Raw genomic sequence first — 13389 nt, forward strand, 5'->3', positions numbered from 1 at the left:
TGATATTGTTGATTGCCACTTTAATTCCATAATAGGCTGAACTCACAGAGCAGAGATGCTAAAGAAGAAGAATACTACTAGAAAAAGAGAGGTTCGGTACATGGTGAACAACATTTTTCCGACACCAGAAATACAAAATTATGCTACACGAATTGTAAAAGATCATGCAATTTGATTAATATTTTATGCCCTAGTAATGTAAGGTCCCAAAAAATTCTATGGTTTGACGCTTACTGAAAGCTCACTTGTATTGGCCCAATATACCTCTTATGTGAGAGTTAATATCGTCTTCCCAATGCATGAGAGTTCTTATCACTCCATACCAGTTTAGTTTGCCCTCCATTTCCATTTGTTGCAAAGGATAGCTCCTGCAGTTAGTCATAATGTGAAAAATTGCCGAATACGGAAAGAACAAACTACTTGAACAGAATGATTGAATTCAGTTAACAAAAAAAAAAAAGAAACAGAAAATCATTTCAGTCATACCCGTTTTGCTGTCTTATCAATGGGTGTCCATGATGGAATAGGACGATCTGAAGCCGTCTCACTAGTGGATGCTGGTAGCTGCATGCATTTCTTACGCCTCTTTCTCGTGGTTGCTACCTCTTGGAAACGGCTTCCTGGGTACTTGTAAAATTCCAGAGTAGATTGACTCTTTCTCTTTGCAAATTTTGTTGATTTACCAGGGTATTCGTAACAAGGAGCTGACAAGTCACATGGGAGTGATTCCTGACGTGAACGACTCTTTTCCCTGATTCTGTTCAGAAATTCAATTGTCCAGGGTGAACCTTGCTGCAATGGAGTGGATTGAAGTGCATTTGAGAGTGATGTTTCACCATAAAAGGCCGTATTTTTTTCTTGCTTCGTCAGATCACTCAACCATTTTACTTTCTGGGATATACCCTCTTTTGGGACCCATTTCTGGTGCTTAAATTGAACCTTATTATGATTGAAACCCGCATTTAAATGCTGTCCCATTTCTTGCCTTGATCCTTGCCCAAGGTCTTTCACAGAAGTGCAGGCATCTGGGTTAGAGTCAATTTCCACAGGGGTTAGAAATTCTTGGAGATCACTTTCTCCAAAAAAGAGTTGTTTAGCAGCTGTAGGAACTCCTGTTCTAGGAGACTCCATTGCATGCACCTGGGTAGAAAAGGCCTTGTGTTTTGCATTTTGAAAAGCTTTGCCTAATGCGACAGTATCATCAATGTTAATGACCTCACCTGTGATATCATCTTTGAAATTTTCTGAATAGTTGTTTTGTCTACCCAAGTTTTTCAACATACCCACATCAACTCTCTCTCTTGGGTGCAAACACACTTCAATTTGTGGAACCTCAAATTTATCTGACTCACCACCTCCCATCTCTGGATTTTTTCTCATCTGATAGTCACAAGGATCAATTACTTTAAAAAGATCTTTCGTCACATAGGTGTCAAATGACTGTCTGTGAACACGTGGTTTGTTGTCAAATGATAAGCTGGACTTCCTAAATTCATCGAACAAGTTAACATCTTCTGAAAACAAAGGATGACACAGACCTGATGCTCTGGGATGATGCAGTCTGCCTTCAGATAATGTTCTTGGTGGATCAAGATCAAATAAATCACTTTCACGTGGGCCAGATGCTCTGGGATGATGCAGTCTGCCGTCAGAAAATGTTTTTGGAGGATCAAGATCAAATAATTCACTTTCACGGGGGCCAGATGCTCTGGGATGATGCAGTCTGCCTTCAGAAAATGTTCTGGGTGGATCAAGATCATTTAATTCACTTTTAGGCATATCCAGATTCGCTAAATCCCGGGTGGTTTTCCGGTTCGTCCCCCAATAGGTTCTTTTGAAATGAAAACTTTCAGAGTCTGGAGCAGAAGAAACTGAAGAGGAGCAATCTGTCATTCCCGATTTAGAATCCTCCCGCTCCCCAAATCTGCTCAAAGCACTCAGTAATATGATGCTTTCATCAGGAACCTGATATTTCTGAACTGCATGAATTCTGTGTTCTCGTGTCCATCCCAGAAACTCAACAAGCAAGCCTGCTGAAGACAATATTGCATGAGCTGAGAGGGAATTGATTGAAGGAAATGCAGTAAGGAAGGATTCTGCCAGTGTTTGTGACTCAGGCATCTTAGAATAGATCCCTGTGCTTGTCCTCGACGATAGTTCGATACACGATAATATGATCTCATCAGTCATATCAGAAGAATATGAATAAAAGATCTGTATATCCATGCCCAAGCTAGCAGCAGCAGCATAGAGCTCATCGGATGACTCCATAATTCCTGATATAAAGTCACTTTCTCCCTCAAAGACCTAAAGAAGATGGCCAAGAAATACTAAATATTATGAACCAAACATTATGTGTAAGCAGTGATCACGCTAGACTATCTTGGTCCATTCTAAAACTATAATAAATAAGTGCTCTTATTTCCATTTCCAGTCACTGCTACTTCTTTGAAGTAATCCGTTATGTTGAAGAATAACCATGTAATGGAGATCATCATCTTGTCCTTATATTCATCATGATGTAAATAAGGTAACATGCGGCTGAGAGATATTACATGCACATGATGGTAGTACTCAGTTTTTAAACTGTTCACAGAGACAAAAGACATCATGTCTGCAATGCAATTGTGAAAATCTGGAGGCTGGAGCTAAGGAACAAGGGAGAACTGGGAGATTCAAAGTGCAAAGAAAAAAGTTTTGAGAGTTAGTATTTGAATTCCTCTTTTAGCTGAGAAGTTCATGATAATTTCTGAATCTTCATGAAGTTCTAAAATAGGTCCACCAGAAGGACTTAATAGATACATAACTCTTTCTGAAGTAAATGCAATACATGCCTTAGCACAACACTGTTTAGGTGTGAGCAGTTTGAAAACAAAAATTAAAACAATCTAATTACCAGGATGCAGCAACTGAAAGCAAAACTGAGTGACGTCAAAATACTTGCTGCAATATTCCCAACACACAGAGGCAAGCAAGAGAAAGCCTCATCTGGGGCAGTAGCTTTCTTTGCAATGTTTTTGCAGTTATACCAGGCAAGGCAAGCTGATGTACTAACTATAATATCAACAGGCTGACGTAAATCACGCTCTATGACCTGTACTCCTTTCTTCTCGAATGCAAGAATCTTTTGGTATGTACTTCTCCTTGAAATTACCATATCCTTTTCAAAATTGTGTGTATTAACAATAATGATTGTCTCAGGAAAGCCATCTGCGCTTCCACGATTTTGCTCAGATCTTAAACTGAAGACTGCATGTTGAGCTGCAGCAGAGCAAGATTCATTTCGCAGTACTGCCTCCATGCTTCCACCCTTCAAGTTCTTTTCCACTGGAAGGAAATTCAGCAGTTCTTCAAATGTAACATCAATCTCATTAAGAGCTGAGAAAGAGTGAGGACCTCCTCCCTAGAAAACAAGCATGTCAGAAGAAGATCTAAATTTTGAAACCTCTAGGAATGAACAAGAGGAATCTGTTGCTGCGTATTTGAATTATCTACTTCTAGTCTGATCGACAGCATAAAGCATTGAACCTTAAACAATTCTTTTCTCTTCATGCAGTGATGAGTGATCAAAGTTAAGGTTTAAGGTGATTTTATCAGAATATAAAAGCTCATACTCCAACTGTTGATAATTTACCAGCATATTACAGAATATGACTGGGATGGAGAAAACCTCAGTACCATTTAGAAATGGAAATACATCAGGCATAGTGAGGTAAATCTCCTACGTGGGTGGCTCAAACAAGGAAGCAAGTCAACTGTGTTGAAGAATTATTTCAACCAAGCAAGAAAAGTCAGACAGAGCACCAAAAGATGAGGAAGGGAAGAAACCCATGTACTGGAAAGTACAAACTCATACCTGCAAGATTAGTAACCAACCATATTCTAACTCAAAGAACTAACAACCATCATGTCTCTCAAGTTTGGATATCATGGTTGTTAACACTTTTATGCAAATTGAACCTTATAGTACGACTCAAAAAACACATAGCAGAACAATAAGAATATTAATAATTTTTACAGTTTTCACACGTTTCATTCCATTTACAAAAACAATTTGGTGTCATGCATTCCTTGAAAAGTAACACAAAACTCTGTGATATTTTTCAAATTGATAGAATCAGTGGTCAAGCAAAAGACAGAGACTTGCCATAGTAGGTTCATCTGTGTTGAGCATGTCAACGCCATCACAAAGTGCTTTCGCAACACTGGGGTCCTCCAGCTCCACCTTAAGAAAATGAAGAGGAGGAACTCTGCCTGACTTTGGCGAGATGGAAGATACTTTAGATGATCCTTGCGAACCTCCGTATTCCAAGATAATCTCAAATTTGTCAAATGGAAATGAGGCAAACAGATGCCTGGGCAAAAAAATGGACTATCAATTCATTTCTTTAAATCTCATTTTAATTTATAGGGAACTTGTCAACAACATTGTGGTAACAATATTAAGAATAAACATATGTGAACCGTCTCAATGTAGCCAAACTATATGTTGTCTGCGATGATACTTTTATGGTGAACTTTACATGTTTAGCAGTGAATTCCCCATCGACCAGTTGAAAATTTTGGTTGAAGTTGAAACTAAAGCAAATAACTAACTTCATTCATTCATAAGGACAACCTATCAAATGAAAATTAATATCTCAGTTCCGATCAAAAGTAGCTTTGCAGCGATAAAAGACTACCTATCTTTAAGTTTAGAATACTTTTCTCCCAGAGGCACCTTAACACTAGAATTTTATAGATCACCCAATCAGAAGTTCTCTTTGTCAGAAATGAGACAGCAATGACAATAGACTACCAAAACGTCAAGTTGGAGTCTAAAAAGGCCAAATTTTACTAGTAAGTTTCTAGCCTGATTAAAAACAGATTAACTTCTACTATGTGAATCACAAAGGACTAAGCAGGGCACCTGTCAAAATCTTAGTGTTTGTCCTGAACAAGACTGGAAATGACAGCAAGACTATATAAGCACAAGGATATGGCAAAGAAACCACTGTAAGTTTGATCACCATACTATTAAACAGATCAATAACCAAGCATAATTTCTGTAGGAACTACCACTTACTCTTGGGTTACTAAACAGCAATGTGAAACCATTTGCATGCCGGCATCTTCTAAGTGGTAAAAGTCGTTCTTTTGCCCGTTCTGTGGTTGACTAAATGCAATATTCATGGATGTTAATAGTTTCTTCAATGACCACCAGAACACTGGCTCAGCAACAATCAATATTTTTGAATTACCCTGGCTCATACACCCCTGCAATATATCCTTAATAACAGAAAGCGATGGATGGCACCTGTGCATATCCTTTTCACCCTTCTGATGCACATCTTTTATGAAGTTGTAGAGGAAGTCAAGTTTAGAGTTCAATTCCGGCAAGCTTCTGTACAACTTTTCTATGTATAGATAGGTTGTATGCAGACCATAGTAGCACAGGTACCAAACCATCTGTTTGATCGCGCACAATGTGACCAATGACATTGTGTTATCACCATCCTGGTACAAAGAACTCATGCACACAACACTTTTCTTAATCAAGTTGATGAGCTTTTTCTTTGAAATTCGGAGAATAGCAATATCATCCACAGCTTGAGATGGATCCTGAGTCTCAATTAACTCTCTCTGTCTCTCAAATATAACTTGAAAAATTCTCCTAAGATCATCAATTAGAAGTAGAATATCAGAAGACAACAATATTTGATGCACCTTGATATTCCATTGCTGAGGTTGCACTAATGTGGTAGCAGAAGAGGGAAAGCTTCTCTCACCCATGGCATTAGTATCAATGGAACTGCCAGTTGGTTTATAGTCTTTGTCTCTACCATACTCTTTTGGATTTAAGAAAAAGTCAAGATCATTAAACTCTGACCCAGAGTCATCAAAGAAAGATGCCTTTTTAGAACTACATTGGGATGAGGCTCCTTCAGTTGAGAACTTACCATCCTTCAGCAACTTCGTTGACACTTCTATGTTACAAGGCATGGGAGAAACAGGAGTGGCATCGGAAGGTAAACTCAACATTTCTTTTCTCTCCACTCTATTTGGTTCTTGTGGACTATCACTAGAAAAAAAAAAGTTGAATACAAGCATCTCATTGTCGATGAAATTCAAGCAAAGATCAATGTTGTTAGCATCTATCTCTCCCGATAAATTGAAGAAGTCTTCTTGACACTTGCATTTCTCATTTTCAACAAAATGCCAATCTAAGTATAATCTATCAGACATGGTGGAAGACTGTGGTTCCAACTCAGCTAGGATTTCCTTAATACACAAGTGCAATGACTTAATATTTCCATTCTCAGAAACTAGTGGCACAGGCAATGATCTGAAAGAATTATCCACAGGGATGAGCTCATGGGAAACGATCAATTCGTCAAAGTTCCTGAAATTCTCGGCCTCCCTCAACATCAGATCACATGTATCCTCAACATCCACTTTTGCTTCAGACAGCAATTCACAAAAAGTATAAAGGTCTGAATCAAAGAATTGCAATTCATCAAAAATGATTGGGCTTCCTGCCCATATTGGACCTTCATTTTCTATGCCTTGATGGATCACCGAGTTTTTCTCAAGTTCAATAATACTTATCAAATCCATCTCTAAAGAAAATTTCAAGCACGGAACTTCAACTTCAAGGCAGTCCGTTGTTAAACTACCATATGACAGGTGTTGCAATGTACCAAATGTTGTGGAATTCAAAAGCTCATTCACGTTCCCCATTCCTTCACTTCCTGGTGTCTCACACTGAAGCTCAATATTTTCAAAGATTAGAACTTTCTCCTTTATATAGTCGTCACTGACAATACCCAAAGCTGCCTCGTCCACTTCAAGAAGAGGAAAGAAATCTGTACTAGAATGATATTTCCCCTGACGCGAACCACTATCTTCCATCGAATCAGAGCTTTTCTCCACAATAGACACAGAACTAATGTCATCCACTGAACAAATTGATTGCAGAGTGTCAAGGGAATGTTGAAGCCTAACTTCAAGACCGGGCATATCCTGCAATAATGAACAATGATGTGCCAAACCAGTTAGTTGAGCATTTACAAAGTGAAAGTAGTGCTTTAATTGGTTAAGCCCTTCCCTTTCCTTTATGCAGTCTGAATTAACATGATGACATGGAGTACAATTTGTTGAGTATTGTAATACACATGTTAATCATGAATATTGTGTCAATGTATAGTTTGTTAGATAAATGTTCAAAGTTAGTTATAGGTTAAAGTCAGTTACCAGTAGAGTTGTAGTTAACTGTTTAAGTACTTTGGCAACTGATTAATATAGAAGCAGTTGGTATTATTGCATCTATAAATACCACTTAGGGGTCGTTTGGTGTGCGGTATTAAAGTAATAATCTCTGGATAAAAATTTTAATCACTCGTTTGGTTGTCAATATTCGGGATAACTTATCCCGGAACTAATAATTAGTCCAGGATAAGTTATCCATAGATATGGTGGGATTACTATCCCAACTTAATTTATCCTTGGTATATAATTATAAAATGACAAAAATACCCTCAAACCCTATGATTTTTATTTCACACACACATATATATATATTTTATTTATGAATATATTATACGTTAAATTTATTTGAATAATTATTATGCTTATTTATACATTTTAATTTCTCTAAAAAATAATAAAAATGTCAACTCCATTGTTGAATTACTTATTTTAAATTAAATAGTTTTTTAATCACTTGAAAATTGATAGTGTATATATCAATTAAAATGAATTTTAATATTCTATTGTATGAGTGATGTGTTTAAATGAAGTGACATAAACAACAAATCCTCTTTTACTTTAAACAAACTTAAGTTGGAAGTTTTTATTTCAAACTAAATAAGATGTAGTAAGATTTTTTTTTAAACACACACGGCATAATCATGGAAAGGCACACGCAAAAAAATTAAAGCTAAATAAGATGAAAGTTTTATTTTTAAAATACACACGATAAGATCATGAAAATGCACACACACAAAAATTAAGCTAAATAAGATGAAAGTTTTATTGTTAAGAATAAATATTTAAAGCTTGAAAAGAAATATATATAAAAAAAATAGTTAAATAAGATGGAGGGTATTTTGGTAATCAATTAATTTATTCTTAAAAATTATACCATGCATTTTACTTTGAATACAACAAACCAAACACTCAACAAAAAATAATCCCAGCATAACTAATCTCAGTATTAGTTATCCCATCATAACTTATCCCAGCATAACTAATCCCATCATAACTACATTCCCAACCAAACGACCCCTTAATGTACATTAAAGACTAACAAGAAATATACAAAAATCTATTCATCAAAAATCTCTCTTTTCACTACACTCCTCTGTCTACACTTCCCCTCCTTCTCCTTCTCCTCCTCCTTCTTCTTCTTCCTTAATCTTGTGTATTCTAAGTCATTGATACTTAGTATAATTACATGGTATCAGAGCATGCATGCTAGATTACTCTAGCTGAATAAAGTTTGATTCTGTAAATGTGAATGAGATTCAACTGTAGATCTCAGTAGTAAGTTGTAGCCGGTTCTTGAGATCAAGATTTCAAAGCTTGCGGCATAAACTGAAAAAATGGTGAATGAAATTGGTACTGAACCTGTAGGATCTTCAAGAACATCAACAACTATGTTGTATTATAATCACCCTCTCTTCCTCAGTCCTTCAGATGTAAGTGGAATGCAGATCATTTCCTTCCAATTAACAAGTGTTGAGAATTTTTCAATCTGGTTTAGATCTATGCATATCGCCCTATTAGGAAGGAATAAGTTAGGTAGTGTTGATGGCACGTGCTCTAAAGATAAATTTTCAACTGATCTGGGAAGCCACTAGGAGAGGGCTGTAATTTTCAATTGTCCTATCTTGGATTATGAATTCTGTCTCTAAAGAACTTCTAGGAGGAATCATGTATGCATCAGTTGCTAGTGTTGTCTGGGCAGAGCTGGATGAAAGATTTCACAAAATAGATGGTGCAAGAACTTTCAATTTACACAAGGAAATTGCAACCCTTTCTCAAAGGAATGCATCTGTCTTCTTATTTCTCAAAGTTGAAAGACTTGTGGGAAGAATTTGAGTCCCTAGTGCCTGCACCTGGATGTGATTGTGACAAGTCCAAAGAGTGTGTTTCATCTACATAAATTGAAACTATTTCAGTTTCTAATGGGATTAAATGAGTCGTACACATAGACAAGAAGCCAAATTTTACTCATGACCCCTCTTCCTACTGTAAATCAGGCATATGCCATGGTCATAAGCGATAAAAGTCATAAAGCTACAGAAATTCATGATGGGAACTTGGGAACTAGTCCTGTTGTTATGTCTGGGAATAACTGTGAGTTGGCAATGTACACAAGACATGAAAATGGTGGGAGTAATCCTCAGAAATTTAAGAAGAATTACAACCTTTAATGTGATTTCTGCAAATTGAAAGGACATACTAGAGAGACTTGCTGGAAACTTGTTGGTTATCCAAATGATCACAAGTTCAAGAAGAAGTCTAGGATGGAAGGTAGCAATGCAGCTTATAATGTGTCTCTTGATACACAGCTCGGTCATCATGGTCTAGGATCATTTAATCAACATGCAGCGCAAGGTTTTCAGTCTCATGATACAGGAATTCAAGCTGGTTTTGATGTGCAGATGAATCAAATCAGTCAAATGGGAAGTGTACCATTCACTAAAGAGTAATATGAGCAAATCTTGAGAATGATTAATAATAGCAACACTGGCTCACATGCAGGAGAATTAGCAAATGCTTCTAGCACATCTAATGCAGGTATTAGTACTTTCTCAGCATCTGTTAAGTCTAGAGAATAGATTACACGTACAGGGGCTACTAATCGCATGGTAGCTAATTTAGATTTACTCCTTGGACACTCTACAACAAAGTTAGACACACCAAGAGAGGTAAATTTGTCAAATAGTGGTACTACTAAAGTAACACATGTGGGAAGTAGTTGCTTATCAAAAGATAATGTGGTAACTACTGTATACCATATACCAGAATTTCAGTACAATTTGTTGTCAGTGTCACAAGTGACCAAAGAATGGCAATGTTCAGTAATTTTTTCCCTGATTTCTGTGTCTTCCAGGATCTTTACACCGGAAAGGTGAGAGGGATTGGTAAGCCTGCTGGAGGATTATATCTACTGGTTGGACAGCAAGACAATGAGATTTCACGGCATGCGGCTAATAAAGTGACAAATGGTGGTATGGTGACAAGAAGTAATGATGACATAGACCTTTGGCACAAAAGATTAGGTCATGTGTCTACTCATGCTCTTAAGAAAATAGTTATTTCTGATATTCAAAGTATAGAAGATAGAATAAGGAAATGTACTGTGTGTCCTTGTGCAAAACAAGCTAGATCGTCTTTTCCCTCAAGCAATATACATGTTGTTTTGATCTTGTGCACATGGATGTGTGGGGACCTTATAAGATAACAACTATGAATGGCAATAAATATTTTTTGACAGTTGTGGATGATTTCTCAAGATTTACTTGGGTCTTTCTACTTAAGTTCAAGACTGATGTGTACATTCAAATCAAACAGTTTCTTACATATGTTAAAACACAGTTTAGTAAGGTTGTTAAATTAGTAAGAAGTGATAATGGAACTGAGTTTGTAAACTCAGTATGTAGTAACTTGTTGAGCACAAATGGCATCATACATCAGACAACTTGTGCTTATACACCTCAGCAAAATAGTGTTGCTGAGAGAAAGCACAAGCACATCATAGAAGTCACAAGAGCAGTCAGGTTTCAGGCTGCTATTCCCATACATCTTTGGGTAGAGGCGGATCCAGGATCCGGACTCTCCGGGTGCCAAGTAAATTTATCAATTAAATTAATCAGATTATTCATTTTTTCAATCAATAGGATAATTAACCAACCAATTAATGATGTGTTATTGCCCCGTTGCCCTGTTTTAATCAACAATGCTAAGTAAATTTATCAATTAAATTAATCAGATTATTCATTTTTTTTCAATCTATAGGATAATTAACTTTTTTTCAATCTATAGGATAATTAACCAACCAATTAATGATGTGTTATTGCCCTATTGCCCTGTTTTAATCAACAATGCTTAACAAAAAAATGTGTTATTGCCCTGTTGCCCTGTTTTAATCAACAATGCTTAACAAAAACAAATTAAAAACAATGCTTAACAAGAAAAAATTAAAAATGATGTGTTGCTAACCGAGATCGAACTCACGACCTATGACCCACAAAAGCGGCGCTCTGACACTTGCACTAGATAGTGCTTTGGTATTGTTGGTGGCAGATTTAATATTTTACTATATCAGTCTATATATATAAAACAATGCTTAACAAAAAAAAATTAAAATATATATAAAACAATGTTTAACTAAAAAAAATTTAATCAGCAATGCTTAACAAAAATTTTTTTTAAAATGATGTGTTGCTAACTGAGATCGAACCCTAGTCTATATATTTAAAACAATGCTTAACAAAAAATATATATATATATAAAACAATGCTTAACAAAAAAAAATTTAATCAACAATGCTTAACAAAAAAAAAAATTAAAATGATGTGTTGCTAACTGAGATCGAACCCACGACCTATGACCCACAAAAGTGGCGCTCTGCCACTTGCACTAGATAGTGCTTTGGTATTATTTGGTAGAAGATTTAATATTTTACTATATCAATCTATATATATAAAACAATGCTTAACAAAAAAAAATTAAAATATATATAAAACAATGCTTAACAAAAAAAATTAAAAAAATGATATGCAGCTAACCGAGATCGAACCCACGACCTATAACCCATAAAAGTGGCACTTTGCCACTTGCACTAGATAGTGTTTTGGTATTATTGGTGGCAGATTTAATATTTTACTATATCAGTCTATATATAGAACAATGCTTAACAAAAAACATTTGAAAAATGATATGCTGCTGACCGAGATCGAACCCACGGTAAAAGTGGCGCTTTGCCACTTGCACTAGATAATGCTTTGGTGTTGTGGATGGCAGATTAAATATTTTACTATATCAGTCTATATATATAGAAATATAGAGAGAGTTTCCGTCAAAGTTTGCGGGTGGCGTGCCACCCTCACGGGCCTTAATAGATCCGTCCCTGTCTTTGGGGTTATTGTGTGTTAGCTGTAGTGCACATTATTAACAGGTTACCTAGTTCAGTTATTGATTATCAAGTTTCTTATGAGAGGTTATATGGTAAGAAAGCCAACTATGATCACTTAAGAGTGTTGGGATGTCTATGCTATGCTAAAGTGCTGAATGAGCATGACAAGCTTATACCTAGAGCTAGAACCACTGTGTTGATAGGGTACTCTAACACACAGAAAGGATATGTTCTCGATGACATATCTAGCAAATCTGTGTATGTGTGTAGAGATGTTTCATTTAGGAAAGATATATTCCCATTTAAAGTGAACAAGGATCAAAATAAGTCACTCGTTCATATATTTCCATTGGAGGATCAATGCACAGTAGTAGGTGATGTTGTGACACCTCTACAGATTCGAGTAACTATGATATCTCAAGAAATACCTGACTCAACCAATCAGCAAGAGCAGCATTTGCAGGTTGTTCCTACTCCTGCACAGATTATAACTAAGGTGTATCAAAGAAGATCAACTAGAAGTCAAAGGGTTCTCGACTCACCCAACCAACAAGTGCATCAAGAGACTTCTATAGCTGAGAGGACAGAAATTTCGGCACCAGTATGTCAGGATCAAAGGAGATCAACAAGAAGGAAAAAATCACCTGTGTGAATGACTGATTTTATCACTACTGGCAAGACCAAAAAGGTACCTTATGATCTAGCAAACTATGTTACTTATGACAAACCATCTTCTCAGTACAAAGACGATGTAGCAAATTTATCTTCTATTGTTGAACCAACGAGTTACTATGAAGCATGTAAGGATTCAAGATGGGTAGAGGCTATGAAAGAGAAGATAGCAAGCTCTTACTTCTAATCACACCTGGGATATAGTGTCCTTACCCAAGGGTAAAAAGCCTATAGGTTGCAGGTGGATATACAGAGTTAAATATAAAGCCAATGGTGAAGTAGAAAGGTTCAAGGCTAGACTTGTAGCAAAAGGATATGATCAAAGAGAAGGCATTGATTACAAAGAAACCTTTTCCCCAGTTGTAAAAATGAAGACTGTCAGAACAATATTGGCTACTGCAGCAAGAAGGAAATGGTTTGCTCAACAGATGGATGTGTATAATGCTTTCTTAAATGGTGATCTAACTGATGAGGTGTACATGAAACTACCTCAGGGATTTGCTAGTCAAGGAAAGAATGCAGTGTGCAGACTAGTCAAATCACTGTATGGACTAAAGCAAGCTCCTAGACAGTGGAATAACAAGCTATCAGAA

General features: G+C 36.4%; 1 protein-coding gene across 1 annotated transcript in view; it reads right to left on the minus strand.

Annotated features, from left to right (window-relative positions):
• Positions 1-13389, minus strand: part of LOC107863296 (protein SHORTAGE IN CHIASMATA 1) — a 19278-nt gene continuing 5889 nt past the window's right edge. The window contains exons 4-8 of the mRNA XM_016709162.2: positions 5066-7002; positions 4148-4355; positions 2897-3403; positions 487-2307; positions 1-368 (exon numbers count right to left, since the gene is read on the minus strand). Of these exons, the coding sequence (XP_016564648.2) occupies positions 279-368; positions 487-2307; positions 2897-3403; positions 4148-4355; positions 5066-7002 (4563 nt within the window). The 3' untranslated portion in view covers positions 1-278. The remainder of the gene's footprint in view (positions 369-486; positions 2308-2896; positions 3404-4147; positions 4356-5065; positions 7003-13389) is intronic.

The sequence above is a fragment of the Capsicum annuum genome, chromosome 3 (genome assembly GCF_002878395.1).
Source record: "Capsicum annuum cultivar UCD-10X-F1 chromosome 3, UCD10Xv1.1, whole genome shotgun sequence".
In the NCBI taxonomy this organism is placed as follows: Eukaryota; Viridiplantae; Streptophyta; class Magnoliopsida; order Solanales; family Solanaceae; genus Capsicum; species Capsicum annuum.